General features: G+C 32.6%; 1 protein-coding gene across 2 annotated transcripts in view; it reads left to right on the top strand.

Moving 5' to 3' along the window:
- The window catches only part of BMP2K (BMP2 inducible kinase), a 124629-nt gene that overhangs the window by 52779 nt on the left and 59553 nt on the right, over positions 1-12297 (top strand). For both annotated transcript variants that reach the window (XM_028507648.2, XM_028507650.2), the window contains exons 4-7: positions 1455-1597; positions 4053-4174; positions 6307-6388; positions 10703-10835. In XM_028507648.2, coding sequence (XP_028363449.1) covers positions 1455-1597; positions 4053-4174; positions 6307-6388; positions 10703-10835 — 480 coding nt within the window. The remainder of the gene's footprint in view (positions 1-1454; positions 1598-4052; positions 4175-6306; positions 6389-10702; positions 10836-12297) is intronic.

Raw genomic sequence — 12297 nt, forward strand, 5'->3', positions numbered from 1 at the left:
AATGAATACCAAGAAAACATTTTTCATCTTGTTTAATTTTGGGTCAAAGTGAGTCAGGATGTCTGACAAGAGGATGAAAGAAACTGCTGCCTGGTCAGGTGCCTTGCTCTTCAGAGATGCCCTGAACAAATTACAGCCAAGTAGACTTGAGTTTTCTGAGAGCTGGAGATTGATAGGTGAAAGTCCATGTTCTTTTTGCTCTAAAATTCTTAGAAAAAAGCCCATTTCAGAAAATACATGAGAATGCTGTTTAGACAGTAATAATAAAAGGAATAGGTGTGCATGCACACTCTGACGGATTTCAAAATAGCAAACATTTTTATTTATTTATTTATTTATTTATTTTTAATTTTTTTTCAAGTGTGTTAAAGTTTCAAGTTAGCATTAGCTTGCCTTTTTAAATTCCTGAACTTGATTTTTATTAGAATAGTTTCTGAATGAGCCACATATTTACTTGTATTCTTAAAATATAACGATTGTTAACTTTTGAATAATTAAGAATTTCCATCATTAGACCGCCTCTCAGGGATCTTGTGTGGCTATTTGATTTTAGCATCCCTTACCTGGTTTAGAGTATTAGCGTCCTAACCCATCTCTCCATTTCCACTCTTGTGATTCCCTTTTCCCCCAATCCAGGAAAAGGTTTGAAAAGTCACGTCCAGAGTTTCCTTGGTTCTTAAGTTACAATGCTAAGTATTTCTGATTGCTATCTGCTATGTTGTCATCATCTCACCTTACTCTCTTCTCTGCTTTCTAGACCATATACACATTGGCTTTCTTTAGGCTATTTGAAGTCATTAAGCTCCTTCCCAACTGGATGCCTTTGTAATTGCCACTTCCTAGGACTATCTTGCTTTTGTTTCGAATCTCTTCCTGGTTAATTCCTACCTATTCTTAGTTCTCAACAGAAATATCACTTCCTTAGGCCTTATCTGATATCTTCTCTTCCCCATCCTTCACCAATTTATATAGGTTTCTCTCCTATTATTCTTACTGTGCATAATTATGATGTGTTTTATTTGTGAGTTTGTTTAATGTTTATCTCTGCCTTTAGACTATGAATTCTATGATAATAGAAACTTTTTTGGGGGGGGGGGCTCATCATTGTTTACCCAATAACTAGCACAGAATGGAATAAACATTTTAAAACCCCATGATGCTGTCAATGATGTATACTCCCCTGATTTCATAGATGTTAAAATGCTAAAAAAAAAAAAAAAAAGGCATAGCATTAGTGGGATATTATCTATCTAAGATCTTCTCATGTTAAAATGAAAAATGTGAAAAAATGTATTTCATTGAATCAGTACTTAATGGTGTAATAAGTATCCTTATTAGGGGAATAATGAAAAAGCCAATTTCCCAGTACCTGAGACCATAATGCTTCTCTTAACTTTTTTGTGATAGACTGCATTTATTAAAAATATGTCCTCTCAAAATTACTTTTTGGTTAGCTGGGCAAGTAGTGAATCAGATGAATAAGAAGCTGCAGACAGGTTTTACGGAACCGGAAGTGTTACAGATATTCTGCGATACCTGTGAAGCTGTTGCAAGGTTACATCAGTGTCAGACTCCAATAATTCATCGGGACCTGAAGGTAGGAACTTTAGACTACTTATGGATTAATGCATTTTAAACTTCCAAATTAAAATTTTCTTTGGCTGTTTTCATCTAAACCAGTTTTTATCACCAGCACTGACATTGGTCCATGTTTCCTGCTTCATTTCCTGAGGCCATCTAACGACTGGGAATTTGGTGGTGATTATCTTTAAGATCACTTTATGTTACCTGTTAGTACACTCTGAATATGATACCCATTTGCTACATTGGAAAAAGTTCTCCAAAGAGATTAAGCATTCCTGGTATCATATTGCTAGAGATATCAGTACACATATCCTGTAAAACCGTAGGTGTTGTCCTAGCTGGGTGGCTCAGTTTGTTGGAGCATTGTCCTGTGCACCAAAGGTTGTGGGCTGGATCCCCATTTGGGGTGCGAATGGAATGCAACTGACCCATGTTTCCCTCTCCCCCTCTCCTTTCCTTTCTCTCTCTAAAATGAATAAACATATTCTCGAGTAAGGATTAAAACAATAACATCAACAAAACTATAGGTGTCGTCTTTGATACCCACAATACTATCCCTTTCTCTGCTTCAAGTTTATGGAGATTCACCTTAGTGAGTTCCACCTTGTACTGCCTCATTTATAATTGCAACCTAACATTCTTCTTTCCCACTTGCTCTACCTTTTATTATCACTTGTCATTATCTAAGATACTATATAATTTTCTTATGTGTTAGGCCTACTGTTTATTTTCTTTTCTCTTCCACTAAAATATAAGCTCCATGTGCACCAGGATTTTTCTCTTTTGTATTGATGTATTCAAGCATTTAGAACAGAGCCTGGTTTATAGTGTGTTCTCAATAATTAATATTTAATGAAGGAATGAATCCTAATTCTGACCGATTACACAAAATTTATGAAAGTTAATAATAAAACACTCTTTATGATACAAGAGAATAGAGGATCTTATTTAGAATATAAGTTGTAACCATGAAAACATCATCCAGGGAACCTATGGTAAAAGGATATAAGTTAAGACAAGGTTGAAATGCATGACTGTAGACCTCTGTCCCTTAATTTGGGTAACTAGTATAGTTTATTTCAGTTCTTTTGAAATGCGACTTTTACTTTTTCCTAATAATTTGGTATGACTTTTTAGATTATTAAAAATTACTAAAAATCATGAACTATTTTTAAAAAAGATTTTATTTATTTTTAGACAGAAGGTAAGGGAGGAAGAAAGAAAGGGAGAGAAACATGAAGGTATGGTTGCCTCTCACTTGCCCCCTGCTGGGGACCTGGCCCACAGCCCTGGCATGTGCCCTGACTGGGAATCGAACTGGTGACGCTTTGGTTCGCAGGCTGGCACTCAATCCACTGAGCCACACCAGCCAGGGCAAATCATTAACTTTTTTCATGTAGATATTTTCAAGTGAGGCTTAATAATTTAAAACCAGAAAAGAAAACTGTGTAATAAAAACTGTGTAAAACTGTGTAATTTTGTATAGGCCATATTGCATATGCGTATTTCTTTTTTGTGTGTAAATTTAAGCAAACATTTTAGATTTCTTGTACAAACCTTTATTTTGTGTAAATCTTTTACGTCGTAGACTAATATGAAATCTAGAGGAAAAATGATAAACAGTAATGTAAGTATTTTGATGGAATTGAGAGAAATTGAAATGCTGTCCAAGACTGTGTTATAAAAATAAAAATATTGTGGAAAAATGTAATAAAAATGGTATCATTTATTGAGTGCTTACTTTATTCCAGGTACTGTTCTAAGCACTTTACATGTTTTAATTAATTTAATTTTTACAATAATAGATACTACCTTTCCCATTTCGTAGGTGTGGAAACTAAAGCACAGAGTGGTTAAGCAAATTATTCAAGGGTATGCATGCTAGTGAGTAGCAGAGCTGGGCTATGAATATATACTTCCTTGTTCTAGAAACCGCATGAATTTGTTTACTTAAGTTAACTACAACTCTATTCTCCAAATTGAGACATTAAGTCAAGTCTTTTTCAGTGCAGTATTTTAGATAAAAATGGTATTAGGAGTCAGAGGTAGAATTTTAATGGCTTTTGCTATTGTTTGCCTGCAGATAAAATAAAGTGACAGAAATGGGAACAAATGGAGTTACAGTATAGATTCTGACTGCTACAAGTTCTTTTCTTTCCTTGAAGCACCTTCAGAGAGGATCTAGGGTTTTTTGTTCCCTACACAGATCATCCTGGGATTAGAGAAACACTTTCGTGTTCTTAGAGAAGCAGTAGAGATAATAGAGTAGTATATTTTTAGTGTGGTTCATTTGACCTTCCTCATAATTTGAGGTACCATGTATATATATGTGTATGATATGTATATTTGTATATATCTATATATATGTGTGTCACAAACCCTTCAGTGTTTATTTAGTAAGGTCATGGTTGTAAGAAAATAGTTTTCATTTTGAAATAGTACGAATTAATTGATTTTCTTCTCTTAAGGTGGAAAATATTTTATTGAATGATGGTGGAAACTATGTACTTTGTGATTTTGGCAGTGCCACTAACAAATTTCTTAATCCTCAAAAAGATGGAGTTAATGTAGTAGAAGAAGAAATTAAAAAGTAAGTGTTCATCTTTACTGTGTTTTCTTAAGGGAATTTTAGTTAACTTGGGCCTGTGTTCAACTCTACTAATACATATTATAGATATTCCATTCATAGATTACTTCAAAATATTTTTATGCCATAGATATTAATTCATTTATGTCTGATCTAGCTCGATAGGAAATACATTTTACCATGGATACAAGTTTTTCATCTACATTGTAAACACATTTATCAAGAAAGTTGTTAAATAAGCTATAGTAATTAGTGAAATTATTAAAGGGAATTTTCAGTAATTATTGAGTTCATTTAAGCTCTTTGTGTTTTTACTAATACCGAGGATTTGTCTTGTTAGGAAAATTACTTGAAAACATAAAATATAAACTTTTACTTTATATTTAATATTAGGAAGTTGATTTCTGTATGCATTGAAAACTCTGCTGAAATGGTGTTACTTTAATAGTGTTCTAGAAAGCTCTCTGGTAGAAAAATAAGTCATATCTGCTTTATGTTTTTAAATCTTGTACTTTCTATGGCTGCTACATTACCTGTAAAGATTTTTCTGTGACTTTTCTGTTTTCTAATTTTAGAAAATGGAACTGTTTATAAATCTTAGATTACTTTAATAGAATGATACAGAATGCAGAAATATCTGTCAGAATAGGAATTTCTAAGTAGTTGCCTTTTATAAGTTGTCCACTTCACAAATTCTTGATTTTTTAAGACTCTGTAGGAGCTATTAATTTGAATTGCAATTTATATTTTGAAATAGCTCAAGCAGAGCTGATACATTTTGAAATGAGCCAAGTAGACTTTGGCTCATTTATTATATAACACTATAGATTTCTTGACTGCATATTTCTACTCAGGGAACTTAGCTTATGATGATTATGCTAGATTCCATAAAAACAAACTCTTTAGTAAACATAAATGTCCCCAAAACTTAACAATAAATTATTGAACTTGCTTCCTGGGGTTGAGGCTAATTCCTAAAAATGATTGGATTGTTATATATAATGGCTGCTATAAAATTCTGCTCAAGCTAGGTTTTATATCTTGTTGCTGAGATCTGAAGTATACAGTTAAGGTTCAGTAAAATTTTGCATTAGTAATAAATGTAGGCTATGAGGGTGTTCTTGTACTTTGTGGCTCAGTTAAAGAGTTAATGGCCTAACCATTTACTCAGTAACAGATGTTTATTACATAGGGACTACAGTGTAGTGGACACTGTTGTTGGTGCTGCAGGAGATCTGTGAACGAAAGTCCTGCCTACATGCAGTTCATGTTCTGGCTTCTTAGGTTGCTACTCTAGTAGTATCATTCAGCATGTCACCCCAGTCAGGGTCATTGGAAAAAGTAAGATTGTTAACCTTTAAGATACTTTATGTAAAATAAAATATTTTAACACTCAAAATGAATTTTAAATTATGCCATGATATAGGAAGTCCTTCCTTATTTTGGTAATTTCTACCATGAAATTGAGCTCTGCTTCAACAAAATATTCTGTTCAAAATGTATTTGGGGTTTTTATGTTGGTAAATTTTCACAGTGTCTTATAATTCCAATTATGTAGTTTGTGATGACAGTGAATATTAGAATTGTACATAATTAGTATAGTTAGAATGATGACACCTGTGTTATTTTTAAAACAACAATTATGAAAACAAACCTAAAGGAGATTTACTACCATGAGCAAGGAAGTATGTTAGAGTCCATAGAAACAAACTCCTTAATAAACATATAAAGTAATTTTTTGAAAGAATGCAAGTTTTACTTTTGAATTGATTGAAATATTTTATAAGGACATTTTAATAGTCAAACTATATTATTTCAAATAAATTCAAGGAAAACTATGTTTCTAATACATTGTCTCTTTAAGATTTTTGTACTAACGAGAAGTAAGATTTTTATCATTAGAGATACTATTCCACTTGTTAAATAAAAATGTATATACATGCTTTGTATTATTTAATTCTTGATGGACTTTCAGTGACTTTTAAAAATAATAATATTCTTATCTAATGTTATTGAATTGAAAAGTTTTTTGCAGTATTTTATGTAGAATCAATGTAGTATCTGTCTTTTTTAAAATATATATATATATACACACGTATATATATCTCCATTCCATTTTACTTATTTACTGCCAGGTATACAACTCTGTCATACAGAGCCCCTGAAATGATCAACCTTTATGGAGGAAAACCCATCACCACCAAGGCTGATATCTGGGTAAGGCCAAGAAAGGTTAACATTTTCCCTAACCAAATTTAAACAAATGAGTTGACTTGACTATTTGCCCACTGCCCCCCAAAAGGTGTTTCCTAATAAGTAGAAGAGTGGTATATGTAGAGCTACTTATTCAGGAGATGAAAAATACTAGAATATTTTATCTTCTTAATCCTGGGATGGAAAGCTTAGGTATAAAAAAGAAAATAAAGGACTTCTATATAATAAAACTTTTTGCCATGATAATTTTAAGAGTTTAAATTATATATGTGTTAACATTTTTTGATTGAGTGGATTTTTTTTTAAGATTTTATTTATTTTTAGAGAGGGAAGGGAAGGAGATAGAGAGAGAAACATCAATGTGCGATTGCTGGGGGTCATGGCCTGCAACCCAGGCATGTACCCTGACTAGGAATTGAACCTGCAAAGCTTTGGTTCACAGCCCACGCTCAATCCACTGAGCTACACCAGCCAGGGCTGATTGAGTGGAATTTTGATTGCCCACTTTATGAAAATGCTGGGCATAGCTCTTAAGTAATTACACTTACAATTCTCTGGAGTATTTTAGGAAATTAACACGAGTAAAACTTTTTTTCTAATTATAAACATATCAACTAACATATATTGAGGTGTTTTATTATTTAGCATTTATATGTGGATTGAATTATTAAGATAGATAATATTTCTATATAATTAAACTTAGTTAGAATGTCAGTACCTCTTTAGAACTCATTTCATAAGTAAGCTATGTTTTGGCTATATTTAATAAACTAGCTGGAAAGTAATGTAAATTCATTTAAATTCAGCTAGTATTTAGCTATATTAGGGGGACCCAAAAAACCCAGAATTATCTTCTGGAGGGTGGGCCCTCTGTAGTACAGCCTACCCCCACTAAGTGAGTATTTTAATAACCCATCTGTATTAGTATACCAGCTGGCATTGTTGTGAGAGGCTGCATTTGGCTTCAGTGAATTTGTTTTGAAGACTCTTTCAATGCATTTGCCCATTTCATGATGGGTGATTTACGAGCACACCTGCCCACACTATGCTGAGTGTTCAGCAGGTTTGACCAAAAACGGCATGACTCCTGTGCCCCACCCTTCCTATTCTCCCTGTCTTGCTCCAAGCAATTTTTTTTTCCCTGATGGAGAAAGTCCTCAAAGGGGAATGTTTTGCCAGTATTGAAGAGGTGAAACAAAAAACAGTAGAAGCACTAAAAGGCATCAAAATCCATGAGTTCAAAAACTGTTCTGAGCAGGGAAAAAACATCTAATAGGTGTATTACATCAAATGGAGGTGACTGAGGTTTAAACATGTAAGAAGAAATACACAATTTTTTATAAATCAATTCCAGTTTTTTTGGGATCCCTCCTTGTATCTGCCACTAGTAAGTATATTAGGGATGGTGAAAAAAAATTCCTTTGAAAATAGTTGTAGAGTTTACAAGAAAAGTCATGTTTATTTTGTTTTTAAAACTTAATATTCAGAAAGTACTCAAATGTAATATGTGAAACCAAATGAGCATCTCCTTGGCTTTCTTCTCCTGGTCTCTTCCTATTGGGGTTGGGATATCCAGATATTCATGCAAGGTAATAAAAAGACAAAATATCTTTAGCATCTTTTTACCTGTCTGCATAATATATATTTTTTCACCAAACAGTGGTTCTTAAATCTTGTCATAGTTGAATTTTTAACCATATACATAATTGATTCAACCTGTGAACAAGTTTGGTTTAACTTGATGCGGTGTGGAAATCACCAGTTCCGTATAACTCAAATTCAGTTTGCTTTTCTCACATTAGCATTTGACTCATTGAATGGCTTATAGTATAAGGTAGAAAGCAAATTCAGTTGGATCTTTTAAAAAAATTTATTGATGAGAGAGAGAGAAAGAGGCATGGGGGAGGCAGACATTGATTTGTTCTACTTATTTATGAATCCATTTATTGATTCTTGTTTGTGCCCTGACTGGAGGTTGAACTCACAACCTAGAGGGGCATATTGGGACGACACTCTAATCAGGAGAGTGACCTGGCCAGGATCTCAATTGGATCTTAATTGATAAAATGAAAATACTAGAGGAAGTGATTGTGAAAGTTTTTTCTGGCCTAATTTTGTGACTGCTGTTGAAATCTGTATTACCTAAAAGAGTATTTCAGCAGCAGAAGAAACAACAGACATCATAGCTCAACTACTGTTTTGAAATCATCAAGGGTTGATTTTTAAAAAGTTACTCTTTTTTTCCCAACCGTATATTAACAAAATGGAGAGGGAATCTTTTTTTGTTGTTGTTCATTTTCAACTAGACAGTGTACGTGTCAGGCTGCATAGTATGTTTTCAGTGAAAAGTTTAAAATTTATACCATCTGTAGATTAGTATATGAGGTAGTAATTTTATAACCACTAATTGGGTATAGTTTTGAGGTTATAGCTACTCAAAGATAAAGATGAAAAATAAGCAAGACAGATAATCGGAAAACAGAGTCCATGTGTATGTGCTTGACAGAGATAGAAGTTCAATTTGCATGATGTCATCTTCTTGCTTGTCTTAGCTCAGGTGGAACAGAAGTATGCTACAGCATTGTGGGTGAGACAGGCATCATGTTACCTTTTAATGAGGAAAATGGAGGTTGGTGGTAGCCTCCAAAATCAGGTCATTCGTTCCCTCTTGTTTTTGAGCAATTCTTGTTATATCAAGTGGATAAACAGGGAAATAATGCCTTCGGTGTGAAAAAATTAGGACACCTCACTGTGTTCATACTATATGAAGCAGAGTATTTTAGATTTATGTTTTTTAAGTACATTGCTGTCTAAAATTGTCATATGGGAACTCCCACAATATTTACTGTAACACAAGACATTACTAAAGGTTTGACTGACAAGATAAAACTGGCTAAAATGCAGACCTCTTTTGCCTAAACTATCATCTGAGTAGGAGAAAGTGTAATTTAATGCAGATAATACACTATTAATAGTATTTTTTACTGTTGTCAAGGGAGCCTTATGCTCAGTTTATAGCATACATGCTGAAATTTATAGAAAAAAGCATCATAAATTGTTTTAAGCCAAATTGAACTGGTTATTTTTATTCAGAATCTTCACAGTTTATTAATCATAATAAATAACACACCTGTAATGTCTGTGAATAGATATATTGAAATTTCTAGAGTCTTTAAATTTTTCATTAGAAAACTGTTAAAATATTGAAACTTATGTTTAGTAAATTAATAATATTGAACTCACACAGGTGTTTCTGTATATTGTGATCTTTACAGTAGTTGTAAAACTTAAGAGTATTTGTTACTTGCATTTGCTAAGTTGATACATGGAGAAAATTCAACAAAGGAAGGACGACTTGCTGAGTTTTAGGCAAAATTTAGTATTGTTGATATAAGTGTTTACTAACTATATAATTTTATACAACCTGTTTAGAATTAGAAGTACTCCTTACACCATTAAGTCTTATAGATGACACTTTTTGTGACAACATAATGATTTCTTGACCTGAAAATTACATTTTATTGCTAACTCTCTGGTTTAAGCTTGAGCTGTTAGTGGCTTAGCTAGACATTTGTTTCTTAGGGAGTTTAAGTCTTCGTTGCCAGCAACTATATTTATTGGTGCTATGATATCTATTAAGCTATGCAAGTGAAGCAGACAGAGCCTATCCTTTTTGAATTTTAATATAGATTACCCAGGTATAAATATGATTAGTAAATTATAGAATAAGAATCATAGGGTTATATACAAAAATAGAGACTTAGCACTCTTTTATAGTGTGAAATAAATACTGACATGTGCTTAGTGAATTACTGATGAAAATGTATTGATGGTAGTCTGGTAAATTTAACTATGCTGGCTAACTCTCATATTTGGATCCCAGGATTTTAAAACATGTTATATAGTAAATTTATTTAAAATGCTTCTAGAAGGAGCCTGGTGTTTACTTTGTTAGTGTTTTTATGCTAGTTATGTACTAAATATATCTTTTCCTTGTGGAAGAAATGAGAGTATAATTTTTTTCCTAAAAGGGACCGGGCACTTCTAGTTTGTTAGATCATTTGTGATCTAGAGTTCTGTGATAGCATTAATTTAGCCAGCTGGCTGCAGATGTGATAGAAAAATATGGAGATGATACACTTAGGTGTCTTCTCAAATATTAAGCACATTAAGCAAATGATTTATGAAAAGATTGATTTCTTGTAGAAACGTTTTTTTAAATAACAAATTTAGTTTTTGGGTTAGTGCTATTTTTATGTCTTGCGGTTAAGTTGGTTGCTTGAGTTCTGATGATATTTATGTTTCTTTATTTTACAGGCACTGGGATGTTTACTGTATAAACTTTGTTTCTTCATGCTTCCCTTTGGTGAGAGTCAGGTTGCCATCTGTGATGGCAGCTTCACCATCCCAGACAATTCTCGTTACTCCCATAACATACATTGCTTAATAAGTAAGTACTTGGAAAAATTACTGACAGAATTGTAAGATACTGTACATAGGGTCTGCTCTTACATCCCTTTGTCTAAATCTAGTTTGATTTCATTTATTATAGTTTTATGAAATTAGAGTAAAGAAAAACATTAAAAAAGATGTTCATAGACTTATATGGAGTGAAAGCAACCTAATTACCAGTACATTAAGCCTTTAGAGAAACTTTTGTAGGACACAGAGATTATTTCTGGAAAAATTTGGCAGCATAACATTTAATTATTTGGTCTTTGTTCTTTGAAATCCAAATATCCAGGTCTGTTGCTTTTTTGGGATGAAAGTAGCACTGATCTTAATTTTCAGCTCACTTGGCCACCCTTTTTAATATTTATTCTTTATGGATTATAAAATGGTTATCAGAAGCAACCTAAGTGTATCAAAAGGTATAGTCTTATGGGCCCTTGATTTCAAAAGAATACCTCACTTTTCCTTTTAGCCTGCTTTAATATTTTTTTCTTTCTTTTTGATAGGAACTGTAATTTAATTTCTTATGTGTGTACATGGTAAAATTTCTGAAAAATATGATTTGGGGTGGGAGAGGGTCATCAATATTAAAATATATTAGGAAGCTGAAGTATTTAAGCAGCACTTCTCAGCACTGTTTTAATTAAATTGTTTTTAGCATTCTTCATTTTATATATTTTCTGTCATAGCCTGTAACCACATAGAATAATACAAAAGAGGGTCAATGTAAATATATTTGGTATTCTGTATGATAAAGATGGCACTTCAACTCAGCAGGGAAAACTAGATGAAACTACAAAGAGTTAATAGCAAATTGTAGATAAAAAAATCAGACTGAATCTCTACTTCAAACTTTATGCTACAATTTCAGGTAAATCAAAGACAAATGTAAAATAAAACATAAATGTATTTGAAGAAAATAGGTGTAAATTTATTTTATTTATAGCACTAGAATGGGTAATATGTAAGGGAGGCGTTAAATCTCAGGAACCAGAAACATGAAGAATTCATTAACGTATAAATTTAAACCATTAAAAATCTTCCTAAACCCATGAAATCCAGTATAAAATTAAGTGATCAAGTGGAAAAAAATTTTGTTACACATTTGACAAATTGATAATTTTGTAATTTATGAAACTCATGTAAATCAAAAAGAAAAGGGAAATACCCAGTTGAAAAATGGTCTAAGAAAGTGTAGCATAAAAGGATAGCTAGCCTCACTTTGTAAACATATAATTTAAAGTACAAAATTTTTATTTCTATAATGTGGATTTGCTCACACATGTTAGAAATTAGAGAATTATGTCAGTTGAACATAAAAATTACATTGCTTGATTTGGGATGTTTTTCCTTTGCAAAGGAAACCATAGTAATGGGGTTGGAGAAGTGATGTTATAACTTACAGGGGAAAGGAAATAGCCCTAAACTTGGCTGTGGCACTTCCAGTATGAACACTTTTA

Source organism: Phyllostomus discolor, chromosome 1 (genome assembly GCF_004126475.2).
Source record: "Phyllostomus discolor isolate MPI-MPIP mPhyDis1 chromosome 1, mPhyDis1.pri.v3, whole genome shotgun sequence".
NCBI classification, from domain to species: Eukaryota; Metazoa; Chordata; class Mammalia; order Chiroptera; family Phyllostomidae; genus Phyllostomus; species Phyllostomus discolor.